Genomic DNA, 21,543 nt, shown 5'->3' with positions numbered 1-21,543 from the left:
TCCATGACTCTCAGATGCCCAAGCACCACAATGCCTTTCAGAGGTGATTTCACACCCTTTGCTTTTCCTTTTCTCTGTTTTCCCCTGGTAAATCATGAGCAGCCCTGGAGGCTTCCTCCCAGGAGAGCACATGCAACTGTATTTACAGCCCCAGCACCACAAGCTGGGCTCTTGGAGTCTGGCAGGAGCTCACATCTCTTCACATCAGGTGCTTAACAGAGGTGATGCTGGTACGTAGATGTTCTCTGCTGCACTGGGGATAAATCCTTGTCTCACATCACTCAGTGGCAGAAGGAAGGCACAGGAGGTAACACCAAGACAAAGCAGAGCCTCACCTGAATTTAGGCAGTGGGCTTGCTTCTGCGTGTCCTCGGGTCCTCTTTGGTAAAGGTGTGTCAGAAAACAGGCAATGTGGGTTTTCTCTATAAGAAGAGGGAGCATTGGCTTATGTAGGTTGTTTTTCTTTTACATAGGCTGCTAAAGCAAGATGCACTGAATTAATCAAGAGTTAAATGAGGATGAATCTTATTTTGTTATAAAGAAATGCAGCATTTCAGATTGTCAGCAGAATACGGTCACTAACAAATCAGCCTTTGGAATCAGCATGTTTAAACACCAACTCTGTTTTCAGGTAAGCAACTTAATGCTCATAGGTTTAGGATGCTTCAGCATGCTGGATCTCAGAAAGGTATAAATCATGACTTTAGCAATGTGAATTTTACCCTTTTTGAATTATGTATAACACTTTGATAAATGTGATTTTAAGACTGGCATTAGAATTAAAAGCCAAGGGAAAATGTCTGGAGGTCATTAATGTGTAAGCTACGATTTCAATGGGAATGTGACTTTCTCTTGCCCAAGGTTTACTTGCACTCCTATGAGGTTCCTCTAAGCTGTCTTCTGACACAAACTGTCTCCAACCTGAAAGTGAATAAAGATCTGATTCTTCACTCAAACCTGAAAAATCAGGTGCTTCAAGAAATCCATAGTTTGTTTCCCAGCATAGAAGAACAAAATCCCATTTTTTGCGTCATCTAACTTTGTTCTTTTCTGAATGTCTCAAATGAAAACCAAAATCATAAAATTTGGGTTTAAAAGTTACAATACAAAATATTAATTCCACCAAAACATGGCAGTTAAAGTGGTGATTGATTGTAGTTAAATATGGTCCAAAAGTGAATTTCTATTTGCAATGATTTTGATGTTTTCTTTCCTTTTGCATTGGTAGGTCACACCTGGTCATGGGAGGAAATCACACTCAGGCTAAATTCATCCTGTTGGGAATTACAGAAAGCCCATATGCGCAGACTCCTCTTTTTGTCTTGTTTCTATTGATTTACATTGTCACTTTGGTGGGGAACCTCAGCATTATCACAGTGGTTCGGGTGTCTCCCAGTCTCCACACCCCCATGTACTTCTTCCTCACCCATTTTGCCTTCATTGAAATCTGCTATTCCACAGTCATCTCCCCCAGGATGCTGGCAGACCTGTTAGCAGAGGACAAAACCATTTCATTTCTTGGCTGCATGATGCAGTTCCTCACCTTTGGTTTCTTGGCTGATGTTGAGTGTCACCTGCTGGCCATGATGGCCTATGACCGATACGTTGCCATCTGCCACCCCCTGTTTTATGTGACCATCATCTCCAGCCGTTTCTGCTGGCAGCTGATAGCATCATCCTACATACTCGCCTTCCTCAGTGCCATCATCTCCACATGGTGCGTGTTTGGAGATTCCTTCTGTGGTCCCAACCGCATCGACCACTACTTCTGTGATGAATTTCCTATGCTAAAGCTCGTGTGCGCCGACACCCACAGCAGTGAGATGCTCATCTTTGCCCTCGCCATCATCAACGTGGTGGGGATGAGCGTGGTCATTTTGCTCTCCTACATCTCTATCATCCGCACAGTGCTGAGGATGTGCTCAGCACAGAGCAGGGCCAGAGCCTTCAACACCTGCGCCTCCCATTTGATGACTGTTTCCATATTCTTTGGGTCAGGTTTCTTCATGTACCTTCAACCTTCTTCTAGCCATGAGAGCATGGATAAGATGGCTTCCATCTTTTACACTGTGGTCATCCCAATGTTCAACCCATTCATCTACAGCCTGAGGAACAAGGAGGTGAAGGGGGCTCTGCTGAAGTGTGGGAGGAGGTTGTTCAACCACTGGCAATATACAGGACTTGTATTATGCAGGACATGAATGCGTCAAGTGAGAAAGCCTAAACAAATGGGATTTTCCACTAATCCTCATGACTTTATGTAGGTTCTGTCACAGTTCCTGCACAAATTTCAATGAGAGCATTTAATGAGAAATAGAACCCCCATCACATCTTCCTTGGAAGGAAACCAAGAGGAGCAGGAACCTCAAACTTCGTTTCAGTTCTCAGCCACCGGTGTGTCAGAAGAGATTAACTTGAATTACCCCAGGCCTCTTTTTTCTCACAGGAAACACCCATCAGCTTGATTAAGTTCTCACTTTTGTCACTGATAAATATCCACTTTTCTTGCAAGATTCTTTACCTTATCCCTCAGCTCCAAGTTGTGTAATATGCATGTATGTGTGTAAATATATATATATGTGTGTGACAGGAACACAAATAAAATGTATAAAACTGGTATTACATGTGACACACACAGACTTGGACTCAGTGTGTGGATCTGCATGAGTGTACTGCACAGAATCACCTTCATCTTGAGGAAAAACTGATTTTCTTACCTCGTGGGTTGCTTTACAAATCTGAGCTTCAGTGAAGTAAATCCTCCAAGTCTCCTTTTTCTTACTGTTCACTTCTACAGGGTTGTCGTGGTTTAACCCCAGCCAGACAGCTTTCACTCACTCACTCCCCTCCTTTCTTGCCCTCCCCCTACTCCTGGAGGGATGGAGAGCAGAATCAGAAAGAATGCAACTCCCATGGGTTGAGATAAGAACAGTTTAGTAACTAAGGTGTAACACAAATCACTGCTGCTACCACCAATAATAGTAATGATGAAGGAAATAACAAGGGAAGAGAATACAACACCCCATCACCAGGCGACTGATAACTTGTCCCCCCAGCCCGATCAAGCACCGACCGATACCTCCTCCAACCCTGCAGTCCACCTAGCCCTTCCGGGTAACTCTCTGTTCCCCCCAGGGCATGACGTGCTGTGGTATGGAATACCTCTTTGGTCAGTTTGGGTCAGGTGTCCTGTCTCTGCTTCCTCCCGGCTTCCCCTCCTCCCTGGCAGAGCATGAGGCTCACAAAGTCCTTGGCCAAACCAAAACATCTTTTTTTTCAGCTCTGTTCCCAGCCCGAAAGTCAAAACACAGCACTGCACCAGCTACCAAGAAAGAGAAAAATGACTGCCACTGCTAAACCCAGGACAAGGGTTTTGGGTGTCAATGTTTGGCTGCATCTACCAGAGACTCCTGTCTTTATCGTTTAGTACTTTATACCTTAGATGGCTGGGATACGCTGCCAGCAGCCTCATTGGGCACATCACCCCATGGCTATCTTGTTTTTTCTCCCCTTCAGATGTGACTGAAGAATTTCTTTAGTAATTTCGTAAGTTAAACATCTGAAGCTGTTAATTCCTCAGCCTTTGAGATGGGTTGTCTTCTGGGAGACAGAATAGAACAAGATCAGAAACTGCTCTGAAGTTACTGAGAAAGAGCATTTCTTAGAGATGGCACCTCAGCATCTTCAAAGTAAAGAAACACTGAAGCTGGAAAGATTAAAGAATCTTTACTAAGACCTAAAACCCATTTCCAAACAAAAGTGCTGCCCATCTACTAATGACCATAATTCTAATAGCATATTTGGAAATGGAGGAGATACTAATGACCAGAGAATAACACTGAATAGAATGCTCAGTTGGTTACTCTGTTTGCCTCACTGAGAGCACTATTTCCACATTTGCTCATGCAGGGACATGGTCTGAATGGAGGACAAGTGCCAGAGCAGTGAGCCCTGGCTGGGCTGTTGGGTGCAGCCAGAGAAGGGTTCTAATTTCATAGAATCATAGAATAGTTAGGGTTGCAAAGGACCTTAAGATCATCCAGATCCAACCCTCCTACCATGGGCAGGGACACCTTACACTAAAATATGCCACCCAAGGTTGGTTTGCAGAAACCGGGGCAGTACCACAGGGGATCTCTCTTTAATCTCTTTAAACAGAGCCAAAGGTGAACACCATGGTGGGCAGGGACCATCCCACAGTACCTGAGCAAGAGAAGCAGGGCAGGAAGAGAGACCTGGGCCAAGTTCAGCCAAGACTCCAAATCATCCGGCAAGTTGGTGATGACAAGACAGGTACAAGAGCAGGCCAAGTCAGATCAAGTCAATCCCTGAATCATGGTCAGGTCCAGCAATTGCTAGGAAAGTCTATGAGCAAACCTAGGTCTTCATCAAAGGATTCCACATGAAGGATGTGCCCAGCACAGAGCAGGGCCAGAGCTTCCACACCTGCGCCTCCCCTTTGATGGCTGTTGCCTTGTTAATATGGGTCAACTTTCTTCACATACCTACAGCCTTCCTCTAGCCACAGGAGCCTGGATAAGGCGGCTTCCATCCTCTATGCCATGGTCAACCCCATGCTTAACCCATTTATCTGCAGCCTGAGAACAAGGAGGTGAAGGGGGCTCTGGTCAAGTGCAGGAGAATGTTCTTCAACCACTGGCAACATAGAAGAGTTGCATCATCCAGGACACGAAGATTTCATGTCAAGTGAGAAAGCCTATGGGGCACTGAAACAATGGGATTTTCCACTAATCCTCATGACTTTATGTAGGTTCTTACACAGTTCCTGCACAAAAGCCAATGGCATTATTGAATCAGAAAGAGACCCCCCCCCCAAATCACGTCTCCATTGGAAGGAACCCAAGAGGAGACTGGGCCTCAAACTTCATTTAACTTCACAGTCACCAGACTTGGAAGAAATTACCCTCAATTATCCCAGGCCTCTTGTCCTCACAGAAAACACCAATCAGCTTTATCCAATTACAGCCTTTGTCACTGATAAATACCTATTTTTCTTTCAAGATTCTTGACCTTGTCCCTCAGCTCCAATAAAATTCCTCACTCTTACCTGTGAGGTCTTTATTAAAGCTGCTGGCTTGGGAGGCAAAGGGAAGTGTAGTTTTCCATTTGCTTGCTGAAAAAGAGTCAGAAAACAGGTTTCAAAAGATTCCTTGTATTCATTTGTACCTTCCAAGGAGAAGAAGCTGGTTGGAATCAAGATCTCAAGCTGCACCTTTGAATATCAGGGGGAATCCTTCCCCAGGCTGCAGCTTCAAGGAAGGAATTGTAGATAATATAATTTGTAATACAGGATGATGAACTGTCCTGAGACCACCCATTGTAAAGGACAATTTAGGCACATCAAGGGATCCTCCCATTCATTTTAAGGGGTGTTTTATATTCTTCTGAAGTGACCTTTTACATAAGTGCTGAGATAAATGGAATTCCAGCTGGCAGTAAGCACCCACATCCCATGTCCATCCCCAGCTCACGCTTAAACACACCAGGAAACACTAAATAGCGTATTTCTTGCAAGAATTAAGCCAGTAGCTCATTTCCAAAGAGGAAAGACAATCCTGAACAGAGAATTAATGGTAACCTAAAGCTTTCTGGGCCTCAAAGAAACCAAAACACACTGACGGGGAAAATATCTTTCCCTTACCTATGTGAGTAAGAATTAACTTATATTTGTAAAGTATATGGATGGTGAACAGTCCCTTTTGTTTGCTCTGGCAAACAGCAACTAGATAGGAGATGTTGTCCTAGGTCAGGGGGAAAGTGGATTCTATCTCTGGTGAACAAATGAGCTAGAGTCCATACAATTAAATGCTTTAGAGCTTGGCAGTACAGAGACCTTTGATATCAGATGATTCAAATGTGGCCCACATAGACCTGAGCATGTAAGGCTGCCTTCTCAAATAGATAGAACTTGACCTTATCTAACTAAAAATTAGTAAGGAAATCTTATCTTTACATAACTTATCTGGCTTTATCCTTTAGATAAGAAAGGGGACAGAAATCACAGAGCAGGGCTTAACACAAATGAGAGACATGCATCTTTCCTATTAAAGTAATGTACTTTATTAGGTAATATTATTACAATTCATCTAAATCACAGGAAAAGGCAGAAGCCTCTGAAAATAAGAGAAAGTCATAATGCAGGTTTTAAGCTATCACCTGGAGATGCTGACAGCTTTGGAAGATTTTTTTGACAGGACTAGCAAGAATCCTGGTGCTAATGCCAAGTGTAGATGAGAAAAGACCAAGACACAGGGGAAAAAAACCAAAACCACTAAGGGCAATAAAAGAGTGTAGATAAATCAGATGGTCTGTGGTCTTGCTGCACAGGCCAGTCGTAGGGAGAAAGCAAGACTCAGAAATGGTTCCAAACCAAGCTTAAAGGCCTAAGGAAGAGGCTGGGGAAACTAAAGTTCTTGCTGTCAGTGAAGCTCTGGAGTCTTTTGTCACAAAACCAGCAGATAAACATCGTGCCAAAGCTACTTCCAAAACAAAGTGTTGCCAATCTGCTGAAGAATAAAAATGTAATGTTATACTTGGTAAACAAGAAGGCACTAAGAAAAAGATATTAACACTTGAACGTAACAATCAACTGATTACTTCCATCCTTGAGAAGCCTCTCTCTTAATTTGCACATACAGGGACATGTTCTGGGTTAAGAGGGACTGCCAGAGCAGTGAGCACCGGCTGGGCTGTTGGGTGCAGAGAGTGATGGATTCTAATCTTCAGGAGGCTGGAGAGTGCACAGGGATTTGTCTTTGAATCTCTATAAACAGAGCCGAGAGAGAACACCACAGTACCTGAGCAAGAGAAGTACGGCCGGAACAGAGACTTGGGCCGAGTTCAACCACGGCTCCAGAGCACCAGGAAAGCTGGGGATGAGGAGGCAGATTCAAGTCCAAGCCAAGTCAGGTCAAGTCAAACCCTTGTTTAGGATCAGGTGAAAAAATTGCAAGGAAGATATATGAAAATTGCTAGGTCAGCACCAGAAGATTCCCTAGGTGTGCTGAGCTCCTACTAAACTGGAAACCAGAACTCCTTGAGGAAAGCTCAACCTACCTGTTCTGAGCTTAAATAGAGATGGGGGAATAATAGGAAGAGGGTGTGGAAGGAACCCAAGCTGAGACCACTCAGGAGGATAAAGGCCTATTAGTTCATCCTGGGACAATTCCTCCCTGCTTCAAAATGCCTTTTTTTCACCCTTGAATACAGTGAAAGTCCAGAGGCACCAGCTCAGCTGCTGGAATTCCAGGCATGACATGAGGATAACCCCACTGGGGATGGAAAACTGGGGTTTCCATTAACAGAGGGACATCAGCAGCTGCAGAGGTGGAGTCACTTGTTCTCATGTCCCATTTGAGGACTGTGTGCAAGACCTGGAATGTCTCTAAACCCATTTTCATTGTGTCAGTATGTTCAGAACAAAACATTTGCATGGTCCACAAGTATGTCAGAAGCATCCTATGAGCTGCTCATCACTGCTGATGCTGTGTAGCTGTGCTCAGGGATGGCTCACTTACACCATGTCACTCAGATGCCCAAGCACCACAATGCCTTTCAGAGGTGATTTCACACCCTTTGCTTTTCCTTCTCTTTCTTTCCCTCTGGTAAATCATGAGCAGCCCTGGAGGCTTCCTCCCAGGAGAGCACATGCAACTGTATTTACAGCCCCAGCACCACAAGCTGGGCTCTTGGAGTCTGGCAGGAGCTCCTCTCTCTTCACATCGGATGCTTAACAGTGCTGATGCTGACTCTTAGATGTTCTGTCCTGCACTGGGGATAAACCCTTGGCTCCTGTCACTTGGTGGCAGAGGGAAGTCACAGGAAGTAACAACAATGCAAGGCAGAGCCTCACCTTCAGTGAGGCAGTGGGCTTGTGTCTGCACATCCCTAGGTCCTCTTTAGTAAAGCTGTGTCAGAAAACAGGCTTACCAATGTGGGTTTTCCTTATAGTAAGAGGGAGCATTGGCTTATGTAGGTTGGTTTTTCTTTTACATAGGCTGCTAAAGCAAGATGCACTGAATTAATCAAGAGTTAAATGAGGATGAATCTTATTCTGTTAGAAAAAAATGCAGCATTTCAGATTGTCAGCAGAATATGGTCACTAACAAATCAGCCTTTGGAATCAGCACGTTGTAACAACAACTCTGTTTTCAGGTAAGCAACTTAATGCTTATAGGTTTAGGATGCTTCAGCATGCGGGATCTCAGAAAATTATATATCATTACTTTAGCAATGTGAATTTTATCCTTTTTTTAATTCTGCATAACACTTTGATAAATGCAATTTTAAGACTGGCATTAGAATTAAAAACCAAGGGAAAATGTCTGGAGGTCATTAATGTGTAAGCTACGATTTCAATGGGATTGTGACTTTCTCTTGCCCAAGGTTTACTTGCACTCCTATGAGGTTCCTCTGAGCTGTCTTCTGACGCAAACTGCCTCCAATCTGAAAGTGAGTAAAGATCTGATTCTTCACTCAAACCTGAAAAATCAGGTGCTTCAAGAAATCCATAGTTTGTTTCTCAGCACAGAAGAACAAAAATGCCATTTTTTGCCTCATCTAACTCTGTTCTTTTCTGAATGTCTCAAATGAAAACCAAAATCATATAATTTGGGTTTAGAAGTTACAATACAAAATATTAATTCCACCAAAACATGGCAGTTAAAGTAGTGATTGATTGTAGTTAAATATGGTCCAAAAGTGAATTTCTGTTTGCAATGATTTTGATGTTTTCCTTCCTTTTGCATTGGTAGGTGATGCCTGGTCATGGGAGGAAATCACACTCAGACTAAATTCATCCTGTTGGGAATTACAGACAGCCCATGTGCACAGACTCCTCTTTTTGTCTTGTTTCTATTTATTTACATTGTCAGTTTGGTGGGGAACTTAAGCATTATCACAGTGGTTCGGGTGTCTCCCAGTCTCCACACCCCCATGTACTTCTTCCTCACCCATTTTGCCTTCATTGACATCTGCTTTTCCACAGTCATCTCCCCCAGGATGCTGGCAGACCTGTTAGCAGAGGACAAAACCATTTCTTTTCATGGCTGCATAACGCAGTTCCTCACCTTTGGTTTCTTGGCTAATGTTGAGTGTCACCTGCTGGCCATGATGGCCTATGACCGATACGTTGCCATCTGCCACCCCCTGCTTTATGTGACCATCAACTCCAGCCGTGTCTGCTGGCAGCTCGTAGCATCATCCTACGTATTCGCCTTCCTCAGTGCCATCATCTCCACATGGTGTGTGTTTGGAGGTTCCTTCTGTGGTCCCAACCACATTGACCACTTCTTCTGCGACGTAGTCCCTGTGCTAAAGCTCATGTGCTCCGATACCCATAGCAGTGAGTTGGTCATCTTTGCGTTTGTCACCATCAATGCGGTGAGTGCAAGCATGATCATTTTGCTCTCCTACATCTCTATCATTCGGACTGTGCTGAGGATGTGCTCAGCACAGAGCAGGGCCAGAGCCTTCAACACCTGCGCCTCCCATTTGATGGCTGTTTCCATATTCTTTGGATCAGGATTCTTCATGTACCTACAACCTCAATCCAGCCACAGGAGCCTGGATAAGGTGGCTTCCATCTTTTACACCGTGGTCATCCCAATGCTCAACCCATTCATCTACAGCCTGAGGAACAAGGAGGTGAAGGGGGCTCTGCTCAAGTGCCAGAGGAGGTTGTTCAACCACTGGCAACACGGAAGAGTTGTGTCATTCAGGATATGAAGATTTCATGTGAAGTGAAAAAGCCTATGGGGCACTGAAACAATGGGATTTTCCACTAATCCTCATGACTTTACGTAGGTTCTTACACAGTTCTTGCACAAAAGCCAATGAGAGAATTGAATGAGAAACAGACCCCCCCATATCACATCTGCATTGGAAGTAACCCAAGAGGAGCAGCAACCTCAAACTTCATTACATTTTGCTGTTATCTGCCTGTAGGAAGAATTTACCCTCAATTATCCCAGGCCTCTTTTTCCTCACAGGAAACACCAATCAGCTTTACTCATTTATCACTTTTGTCACTGATAAATATCTATTTTTCTTGCAAGGTTCTTGACCTTGTCCCTCAGTTCCCATAAAATTCCTCACTCTTACCTGCAAATTCTCTATTAAAGCTGCTGGGGTGGGAGGGAAGAGGAAGTGCAGTTTTACATTTGCTTGCTGAAAAAGAGTCAGAGAAAAGGTTTCAAAAGATTCATTGCATTTGTTTGTTCCTTTCAAAGAGAAGAAGCTGGTGGGAATCAAGGCCTCAAGCTCCAGCTTTGAAAATCAAGGGGAGTCCCTCCCCAGGCTGCAGCTTCACAAGAGATTTCAGATAAAGGAAGAAATTCTAGACTTAATTAATACATTATAACTAATGTGAGTATAATTAACTACTATATTTTATTAATGTTCATATAAAATAAAGGGTGAACTGTTCTGAGACCACCCAGTGTTAAGGACATTTTGGGTACATCAGGGCATCTTCCCATTCATCTTAAATGCACTATACTTAAATGGTGAGATAAATGGAATTCCAGTTGGAGAAAAAAACCCACATCCCATGCCCATGCCCTGTTCATGCTAAAGTACACCAGGGAAAGCAAATGGTGTATTTCACTGACAAATGAAGCCTATGGTTCATTTCCATAGATGAAAGGCAATCTTAAGCACAGAATAGATGGGAACTGAGAGCTGTCTGGGTCTAAAAGAAGCCAAAACACACTGGTGTGTTATAATAGCTTTCCTTTACCTATTTGAGTAGGAATTAACTTGTATTTGATAAGTATATGGATGGTAAACAGGCTCTTTTGTGTGCTCTGACAAACCACAGCAAGAGAAGAGATGTTGTCTAAGGTCTCAGGGAAAAGTGGTTTCTACCTGTGTCCAGTGATGGAGACAGCAGAAATGTAATTAAATGCGAAAGAACATAAGGTGTCAAAGACTTTTAATATCAGGGAGCTTCCTTGAAAACCTTCACCATAACTTGTTTTCCTCCTTCTAGTTAGTTGGGTATTTCTGCTTAGACTATACAAATAGAATTGTAGAGCCACAGAAAGCCCAAGCTGGACCTCAAAAGATCATCTGATGCAAGCTTTACTGGGAAAGGGAGCCTAGATGAGAAGTGCGATGTGTAGGGTTCATCACTGCTTGATGAATTACCCCACACTGGTGTCCTTATTTCCTCTTGGCTTTAAGAAAGTTTCCAAAGCAGAGACAACTGAAATGCTCAAAGGTTTACCCACACTTGATGCCATGCTCCTAAGAGAGATCTGGATTGCCCTAGTCTTGTGTGTGATGGATCCAACTCAGTGAACTGGAAATAGGAAACTCAGTCTAAGGTGCAGGGGAGGCAGGGCTGTGAATTCCAGGAACACAAGAAACAGGCTTGAGGTTTTGGGAATACATTTTACACTGAGACAATCATTTCATGACTCTGCTTCAATCTTTGCATAGAAATGATCTACAAAATGCAGAAATCTCTGGGGGTGGACACAAACTTCTCACATCACATACATAAAAGGGGTCCTCCCCATAAAAGTCTAATATCATAATTGGTAAAGGAGAAAGCACTAAGGACAAGGGAATAATACTTGAATTTAGTGTGCACTTTATTACTCAATTTACCTAATTGAGAAGACTATCTCCTAATCTGCCCATTCGGGTACATGATCTAGATAGAGAGGGAATGGCAGGGCAGTGAGTCCTGGCTGGGCTGTTGAGTGCAGTGTAATGGGTTCTGATCTACAGGAGCATGGGGAGCTCCTCAGGAGTTTCTTTCTTTAATCTCTTTAAGTAGAGCCAAAAAGGATCACTGTGGTGCACAGGGAGCATCTCACAGTATCCGAGCAAGAGAAGTAGGGCAGGAACAGAGACCTGAGCCATGTTCAGCCAAGACACCAATCATCAGGCAAGTTGGTGATGATACAAAAGATTCAGATGCAGGACTAAGCCAAAGAATGTCAGATCAAGGCAAGTCAATCCCCTGATCAGGGTCAGGTTCAGCATTTGCTAGGAAGGTACATGAACAAGCTTTGGTCACCATCAAAGTATTCCATAGATGCACACAACTACTGCCAAACTGGAAGCAAAAACTCAGACATACCCTCAACTTCCTTGGGCTGAGCTTAAATAGAGGTGGTGGGCAAATGGGCAGATGGTGGGGATGGAGCCACATCTGAGGCTGCTTAGGGATATAAATGCCTATTATTTCACTCTGGGACAATTCATCCCTGTCTCAAACGCCCATTTCTCAGCCTTCAATACAGTGGAAGCCCTAAAGCACCAGCTCAGGTGTTGAACATCCAGGCACTATATGTGGATAACCTCACTGGGACTGGAAAGCTGGGCTCTGAAGTGTTCACAAAGGGACATCAGCAGCTCCAGAGAAGGAGTCATTTGTGCTCCATGTTCCATTTGGGGACCCTCTGCAAGATCAGAAATGGCTCTAGACCCATTCTCATTGAGTTGGCAATGAGAGACAGAAAGCTTGGCATAGTTCACAAGTATGTCACAAGCATCCTATGAGCTGCTCATCACTGGTGCTGCTGTGTAGCTGTGCTCAGGGATGGCTCACTCATGCCAGGTGACTTAGATGCCCAAGCACCACAATGCCTTTCAGAGGTGATTTCACACTCTCTGCTTTTCCTTCTCTTTGTTTTCCTCTGGGAAAGCATGAGCAGCCCTGGAGGCTTCCTCCCAGGAGAGCACATGCAACTGTATTTACAGCCCCAGCACCACAAGCTGGGCTCTTGGAGTCTGGCAGGAGCTCCCCTCTCTTCACAGCAAGTGATTAACAGAGGTGATGTCAGCACGTAGATGTTCTCTTCTGCATTGGCGATAAACCCCTGTCTCACATCACTTGGTGACAGAAGGAAGGCAAAGGAGGTAACACCGACACAAAGCAGAGTCTCACCTGCATTGAAGCAGTGGTCTTGCTTCTGCATGTCCTCTGGCTGGCTTTGGGAAAGCAGCAACAGAAAACTGCCTTAACAACGTGGGTTTTCTTTATAGTAAGAGGGAGCATTGGCTTACGTAGGTTGGGTTTCTTTTACATAGGCTGCTAAAGCAAGATGCACTGAATTAATCAAGAGTTAAATGAGGATGAATCTTATTTTGTTATAAAAAAAACGCAGCATTTCATATTATCAGCAGAATATGGTCACTAACAAATCAACCTTTGGAATCAGCACGTTTTAACACCAACTCTGTTTTCAAGTAAGCAACTTAATGTTTAGGATGCTTCAGCATGCTGGATCTCAGAAAGGTATAAATCATGACATCAGCAATGTGAATTTTATCCTTTTTGAATTATGTGTAACACTTTGATAAATGCAATTTTAAGACTGGCATTAGAATTAAAAGCCAAGGGAAAATGTCTGGAGGTCATTAATGTGTAAGCTACGATTTCAATGGGAATGTGACTTTCTCTTGCCCAAGGTTTACTTGCACTCCTATGAGGTTCCTCTAAGCTGTCTTCTGATGCAAACTGCCTCCAACCTGAAAGTGAATAAAGATCTGATTCTTCACTCAAACCTGAAAAATCAGGTGCTTGAAGAAATTCATAGTTTATGTTTCTCAGCATAGAAGAACAAAATCCCATTTTTTGCCTCATCTAAATCTGTTCTTTTCTGAATGTCTCAAATGAAAACCAAAATCATATAATTTGGGTTTAAAAAATATAATACAAAATATTTATTTCAACAAAGCATGGCAGTTAAAGTGGTGATCGATTGTAGTTAAATATGGTCCAAAAGTGAATTTTTTTTTGCAGTGATTTTGATGTTTTCCCTCCTTTTGCATTGGTAGGTCACACCTGGTCATGGGAGGAAATCACACTCAGACTAAATTCATCCTGTTGGGAATTACAGACAGCCCATGTGCACAGACTCCTCTTTTTGTCTTGTTTCTATTGATTTACATTGTCACTTTGGTGGGGAACCTCAGCATTATCACAGTGGTTCGGGTGTCTCCCAGCCTCCACACCCCCATGTACTTCTTCCTCACCCATTTTGCCTTCATTGACATCTGCTATTCCACAGTCATCTCCCCCAGGATGCTGGCAGACCTGTTAGCAGAGGACAAAACCATTTCTTTCACTGCCTGCATGATGCAGTTCCTTGCCTTTGCTTTCTTTGGTACTATTGAGTGTCACCTCCTGGCCATGATGGCCTATGACCGGCACGTTGCTATCTGCCACCCCCTGCTTTATGTGACCATCATCTCCAGCCGTGTCTGCTGGCAGCTGTTAGCAGCATCCTACATATTTGCCTTCCTCAGTGCCATCATCTACTCATGGTGCGTCTTTGGAGGTTCCTTCTGTCGTCCCAACCACATTGACCACTTCTTCTGTGACAAAGTTCCTGTTCTAAAGCTTGTGTGCTCCGACACTCACAGCAGCGAGATGCTCATCTTTGCTTTTGTCACCATCAATGTGGTGGGGATGAGCGTGGTCATTTTGCTCTCCTACATCTCTATCCTCTGCACCGTGTTGAGGATGTGCTCAGCACAGAGCAGGGCCAGAGCCTTCCACACCTGCACCTCCCATCTGATGGCTGTTTCCATATTCTTTGGGACAGGATTCTTCATGTACCTGCAACCTTCTTCTAGCCATGGGAGCATGGATAAGGTGGCTTCCGTCTTTTACACTGTGGTCACCCCAGTGCTCAACCCCTTCATCTACAGCCTGAGGAACAAGGAGGTGAAGGGGGCCCTGCTGAAGTGCGGGAGGAGCTTGTTCAACCACTGGCAACACAGAAGACTTGTGTCATCCAGGACATGAATACTGTACATCAAGTGAGAAAGCCTTAACTACTGGGATTTTCCACTAATCCTCATGATTTTATGTAGGTTCTTTCACAGTTCCTGCACAAAAGTCAATGAGAGCATTTAATGAGAAATAGAAGCCCCATGACATCTTCCTTGGAAGAAAAGCAAGAGGAGCAGGAACCTCAAACTTCATTTCACTTCTCAGGTACCAGTGTGTTGGAAAAGATTAACTTGAATTACCCCAGGCCTCCTTTTTCTCACAGGAAACACTCATCAGCTTTATTCATTTCTCACTTTTCTCACTGATAAATATCCAATTTTCTTACAAAATTCTTGACCTTATCCCTCAGCTCCAAGATGTGTAATATGTGTGTAAATCTATGTATATGTGTGTGACAGAGGAATACAAATGAAATGTATAAAACTGGTATTATAAATGAAGTGGCATACAGACTTGGACTCAAATGTGTGGATCTGCATGACTGTACTGCACGGAATCATCTCTATCTTGAGAAAAAAATTATTTTCTTAGCTCCTGGCTTGCTTTATAAACCAGAGGTGCAATAAATTTCCTCCCTCCTACCTGTGAGTTCTTTATTAAAGCTGCTGGGGTGGGAGGGAAGAGGAAGTGTAGTTTTACATTTGCTTGCTGAAAAAGAGTCAGAGAAAAGGTTTCAAAAGATTCATTGCATTTGTCTGTGCCTTTCAAAGAGAGGAAGCTGGTGGGAACCAAGATCTCAAGCTGCACCTTTGAATATCAAGGGGAATCTCTCCCCAGGCTGCAGCTTCACAAGAGATTTCAGATAAAGGAAGAAATTGTAGACTTAATTAATGTATTATAAGAAATTTCAATATAGTTAATTAATTAAAGTTTCATTAATATTACTATAATATATAATAAAGGGTGAACTGTTCTGAGACTACTCAGTGGCAAGGACATTTTGGGACATCAAGGAGTCCTCCCATTCATCTTAAGTGCCCTAGACTTAAATGGTGAGATAAATGGAATTCCAGCTGGAGATAAGCACCCCCATCCCACATCCATGCCCAGCAGGAAAAACAAATGGTGTATTTTACTGACAAATAAAGCCTGTGTCTCACTTCCATAGATGAAAGTCAATCTTGAGTAGAGAACTGCTGGTAACTGAGAGCTGTCTGGATCTGAAAGAAGCCAAAACACACTGATGTTGGAGAATGTATCTTTACCAGTTGTGACTGCACATTAACTTATGTTTAGGAGGTATGTGGGTGGTGAACAGTCTCTTTCATGATCTTTAGCTGTGGAAAAGCATTTTGACACAGCTAGTAAGAAACTCAAAGCTAAATGTCCAGTGTAATTCTAAAGAGACTAAGAGGGAGGGAACAAACCCTACAGACAATAAGGTAAAGCAGATAAATCAGATTGCCTGTGATCTTTTGGCACAAACCAGTTGTAGAAACAAAGCAAGACTTAGAAACATTCAAAGCAAAGTCTGGAGGCCTAAGGAATACCGTAGGGAAACAAAACACCTTGGCATCAAGTGAAAGTCTGGTGTCCTCTGTCACAAAACCAGCCGATTTTGACAAAGCTACTTCCAAAGCAAAGTGTTACCAAACTACTGAAGAGTATAGGTCAAATATTACCTGTGTTAAAGGAGAACACAGTAAGGCTCAGAGAATAATACTTGAATATAAGGTTCAGTTTAGTACTTTATTTCTCTCACTGAGAAAACTGTCTCCTAATTTGGCCATTCAAGGACATGGCCTGGATGGAGAGGGCACTGCCAGAGCGGCGAGCACTGCCTGGGCTGTTGCATGCAGTGGGTGATGGGTTCTACTCTGCAGGAACCTGGAGACTGCCACAGGGGTTTGCCTCTTTACTTTCTTTAAACAGAGGCAATGAGGAACACCATGGTGCGCAGGGACCATCCCACAGTACCTGAGCAAGAGAAGTAGGGCAGGAAGAGAGAGATGGGCTAAGTTCTGCCAAGACTCCAGAGCATCGGGCAAGCGGGTAATAAGGAGGCAAGCCCAAGATGGAGATAAGACAACTCAGGCCACATCAGTTCCCCTGGTCAGAATCAATCCAGCAATTGCTATGCAAGTCCATAAACAAGCCTAGGTCACCATCAAAGGATTCCATAAGTGTATACACCACCCACAAAAATCAAAACCACAACTCTTCTAAAAGAGATCAGCCTCCCTGGACTGAGCTTAAATAGAGACTGGGGGACAAAAGAGTGGGGATGGAACCCCAGCTGAAGCTGCTCAGGGGAACACAGGCCTGTTAGTTCACAATGGGACAATTCCTCCCTGACTCAAAATGCCTGTTTTTCACCCTTGAATACAGTGGAAGTCCAGAAGCTCCAGGTCAGCTGTTGGACATCCAGGTACTACATGCGGATAACCTCACTGGAGCTGGACTTACTAGAGCAGGCAGCCTCTCTGCCACATCCCTGATCCGTGCCCCTGGTAGGAAACACACCTCCCTTGAGACGGGGTGAGGCCAACAGACAAGTGCTTCTGTCCCTTTCAAAGTAGAATCCCCTACTACTATGACCCGCTGCTTTTTCCTGGCAGCACCAGTAGAGATCTTCTTTACGAGTGCACCAGCCGGCTGTTTCTGGTGCAAGTGTTTCCTCATGCAGGACAGCAAAGCGGGTCTGGGTGGGGACAACAGATTTAAGAGGAAGCCCCTTGCTTTTAATTGTCCTTTTCCTACTTTTTTTGTTGGTTTTTTTTTTTTTTGTCACTAATTCCCAGCTTTGTGGGTTATCGGCCTCCTTCTTTCCTCCATGAGATAGAGGGGAAGCCTGAGGCCCCTGCACAGTTTGGGCCGGGAGCAAGCATTCCTGCTTCCTCTCAGCTACCCTGACATCTTGCAGTCTATTAATGGCATCCCGCAGCTCAGTCCCTGCTGCAGGAGGACCTCCACTAGGGAGCACCGAGTGCAGCCCTGCCCGTTGCACACCTTTCCCTCACCAGAGCAGTGCAGGCACTCTCTACACCCCGAGCTCTGCGCTGCAGCCTCCCCTCTCATCGGCTCTCTCTTGGTGCCTACGCTGGCCACCGCCGGGGCAGCGAGAGCAGAGCTCCCAGACCGGACCCTGCACATAACAGCGAGTGCTCACCATCCCGCTCAAACTGATGCACAAACTGCCTCGACCCGCTCTGGTCACTCCGCGCTCCCTTGGGCAGGTTTTTAACCACTCAGGGCTGGTGCTGCTACTCCTGGCTCCATCCCCTGGGAGTCCCTGCTCGCGTCAGCTGAGCTGCGGCTGCTGGACAGGTCCTGTCGAGGACTTGAGGCTCCCTCAGTGGCTCTTGTTGCTCTGAGTTGAGGCTCCTGGATGCTGATGTGTGTGTGTCCCCTCCCCAGCTCCAGTGTTGAAGGCATCCTCTCTCGAGCTACTCACCTCAGCAATCTGCCCTTTGGTTGGAATTCATCACCATCATGTCTTAAAACACTCTCAAAGCGCCTTCATTCATAATAGAGGTCACAGAAGTTCCCAAGAATTGTCTGGATTGCCGTAATCTTGTACATAGCAGATTCAACTTTGTGAATGCCCAAGAAGAACCTCGGTCTAATGTGCAGGGAAGACACAATTGTGAATTCCAGCAATACAAGAAACGGAGCTGAGGTTTGGAAATACATTTTATACTGAGAGCACTATTGCATGATGCTGCTTCACTCTTTGCAGGGAAAGGGTCTACATCATGCAGAAACTCCTGGCTGTAGGCAGAAAATTCTCATATCACTTAGGTAACAGTGGTCCTGCCATGGAAGTCTAACATTATACTTGGTAAAAGAGAAGGAACTAATGAGCAGAGAAAAATACTGGGAAACAAGTTCCCCTTACTACTCTGTTTCTGTCCCTGAGAAGAATAACTCCTTTTTTAGCCATGCAGGGTCATGGTCTGGATGGAGAGGGACTGCCAGAGCAGTGAGCACTGGCTGAGCTGTTGGGTGCAGAAGGTTATGGGTTCTACTCTGCAAGAGCATGGGGACTGCCACAGGGGTTTGTTTCCTTAATCTCTTTAAACAGAGACAAAGGAGAACACCACGGTGTGTAGGGACCATCCCACAGTACCTGAGCAAGAGAAGTAGGGCAGGAACAGAGACCTGGGCCAAGTTCAGCCAAGACTCCAGAGCATCAGGAAAGTTGGAGATGATGAAGCAGATAAAAGACCAAGCCAAGTCAATCCCCTGGTCAGCATCCTTTTCCCTGTGCTAAAGCTAAAGAATTAAGTTTGTAGGAAGGTTCCATAGATGAAAGAACAAAGAACTGATGGTAGCTGAGAGCTGTCTGGGTCTCAGTAAAGCCAAAACACACTGATGGGGGAGAATATATTTCCTTCCTCTGTTGTGAGTGAGAATTAACTTATATTGGGAAAGTATATGGATAGCGAACAGAATTTTTATGTGCTCAAAAAAACAACAGTATGGAATCATAAACTGTCATAGGCATGGGGGCAATGTGGCTTTGACCTGCAGTCAATGAAGGAGCCAGAATCTGTACCATTAAATGCTAAAGGGCTTGGCACCTTTGATATCAGAGAGCTTCCTCCAAAAACTTTCACCATATCTTGTTCTCTTCCATTTTGTTGGATATTTTGGCTTGCACTATGCATACAGAATCATAGAGCCAGAGAAAGCCCAGGCTGGGCCTCGAAAGATCATCTGGTCTGAGCTTCTGTGGAAACAGGAGTCTAGATGAGCAGTGTCACATGTAGGGCTCATCGCTGCTTGATGAATTACCCCACTCTGGTGTCCTTATTTCCTCTTGGGTTTAAGAAAGCTTGCAAAGCAGAGACAACTGAAATGTTCAAACATTTACCCAGACTTGATGCTGCGTTACTAAGTGAGGTCTGGACTGCCATAGACTTGTGTGACAGAACCTGCTCAGTGAGCTGGCAATAGAAAGCTCAGTTTAACATGCAGGGGAGGCAGCATGGTGAATTCCAGCAACACAAGTAACAGGCTTGAGGTTTTGGAAATACATATTATACTGAGAGCATCATTGTACGAATTCTGTTTCAATCTTTGCAGAGAAGGGATCTATAAAATGCAGCAACCCTTAGCTATAGACACAAAATTCCCACATGAAATACATGACAGGGGTCCTCTCCATAAATGGTTCCAATAACTCAAATAGCACGCACCTTTTTGGCAGGAAGAGCTGGACATGGGTCTCTTTGCCCTGTCCTTCAGATGCTGTTAGATCAGCCTGAATGTTTTGGAGAAGAAGACTGATTTTTCTAGAGGTGATTCAAAACCTTGCCTGTATTGATATGAGCATTAAAGATGATATTGATATGACGACCTTGTTAACCTAACAGTTAGTTAGCAATTCTCATCTTTAGATACTATATAGTACCTTAAGATCATCCAGTCCCAACCCCTGCCACAGGCAGGGACACCTTCCAAAGGAGCAGCTTGCTCCAAGCCCCTGAGTCCAACCTGGCCTTGAACACTGAAAGGATTGAGCATTTACCACTTATTTGAGCAACCAGAAGTCATGAAGTAACATGTGTTTGTTCCTGAGCTGTCCCAGTTATTTTTACATGATGATGTACTGTACCACACAGACATAATTCCATAGTCCTAGACCATTATCCCAATGAAACATTCACATGAGCCTGGGATCACATGGATCAGATGGGATGAACCCAGGTCAGGAAGCACACAGGCATCTGGGATTGAGTTTAGTTGCCTGAACATTGACTGTTAACACCCTGGAGATGCCCCTGGGGCTCCCTCTGAGTTTTCAGATATTGCTCCAGAATGACCCAACCCTTCTGAAGGTTGCATGATGTACATGTCAAGTGCATGGCAATGTCCTCAGCCCTTCAGGACAGAGCAAATGGCACCACATTTCTATAAGAGGGCAACCAAACCTGACCTGGACCATTTCAGTGCATCTGTCTCTAACCCTGCAACTTAAGTGATAGTTTCCACCACCACTTAGAGGAAAACACACAAAAAAGTCATTTATTAGTTCTTAAATTATCTTCTTTTTTTTCCCTTTATAAAGTTTTAGTTCAACAGAAAGGAAAACTAAAATAAATATTTTAAGACTGTTGGGAGGAAGGATTAGGAGATCTGAAGTAGTTTCATCTTCTTCACACTTAGATAAATAAAAGTTGAGTCATTAAATCAGTTTTGTGTCTCCACCTGTGCTTGGTGGAGGTGTGTTCCTGTATCTCTAGGATTTGTTCAGAGAAAGAGAGCAGTTTCAGGAGTTCAAGTTTGAAGACACACACACACACAGAGCATCCTCCCCTCACTGTATTTCCATCCACAACACAGGCTGGGGTCAGGCTGCATAAACCGGGCTCCTTTTAGACTCTTAGAACCAACCAGGTTCGTTGGTTAAAAGACTTCTAAGCTCATCCAGTTCAACCCTTACCCCAGCACTACCAAGGCCACCAGTAACCCATGGCACTGAGGGCCACATCTATACAGTGCGTAAACCCTTGCAGGGACAGTGACTGCAGCCCAGTCCTGGGCAGCCTGTTCCAATGCCTGAGCACCCTCTAGGGAAGGAATTGTTCCTCAGCTCCATCTAAACCTGCCCTGGTGCAGCTTGAGGCCGGTTCCTCTTGTCCTGTCTTCTGGATTAAAACAAAGTCAAAATAGGTTTGAGGGGGGAGCTGATCCAGTTTGACCTCCAGGAGGCCTTCAGATCCTGACTGGAATTAGTTTAATCCAGAAAAATCTATTCTGAGATGCATATACCAGGGACAGAGGGTGCATGGTACAAGTCCTTCTGATGTTCAGACCTGCTC

At 44.3% G+C, this 21,543-nt stretch overlaps 4 protein-coding genes across 4 annotated transcripts in view; 3 read left to right on the top strand and 1 right to left on the bottom strand.

Moving 5' to 3' along the window:
* Nucleotides 1–21,543, bottom strand: part of LOC133207349 (olfactory receptor 5F1-like) — a 37,043-nt gene that overhangs the window by 6,591 nt on the left and 8,909 nt on the right. The window lies entirely within an intron of this gene.
* Nucleotides 1,242–2,201, top strand: LOC133207337 (olfactory receptor 5AP2-like). Its single transcript, XM_061344140.1, has one exon. The coding sequence runs from the start codon at nucleotides 1,242–1,244 to the stop codon at nucleotides 2,199–2,201; it is 960 nt and encodes a 319-aa protein (XP_061200124.1).
* Nucleotides 8,788–9,747, top strand: LOC133207336 (olfactory receptor 5AP2-like). The gene has a single exon (XM_061344139.1). It carries the CDS (start codon nucleotides 8,788–8,790, stop codon nucleotides 9,745–9,747), a length of 960 nt encoding a protein of 319 aa, XP_061200123.1.
* Nucleotides 13,829–14,788, top strand: LOC133207351 (olfactory receptor 8U3-like). The gene has a single exon (XM_061344156.1). It carries the CDS (start codon nucleotides 13,829–13,831, stop codon nucleotides 14,786–14,788), a length of 960 nt encoding a protein of 319 aa, XP_061200140.1.

Source organism: Neopsephotus bourkii, unplaced genomic scaffold (genome assembly GCF_033783945.1).
Source record: "Neopsephotus bourkii isolate Nb327-2 ecotype Australia unplaced genomic scaffold, CSIRO-AGI_Nbou_v1 NB_1869, whole genome shotgun sequence".
Lineage (NCBI taxonomy): Eukaryota > Metazoa > Chordata > Aves > Psittaciformes > Psittacidae > Neopsephotus > Neopsephotus bourkii.
This window is presented reverse-complemented; position numbering and strand designations above follow the sequence as displayed.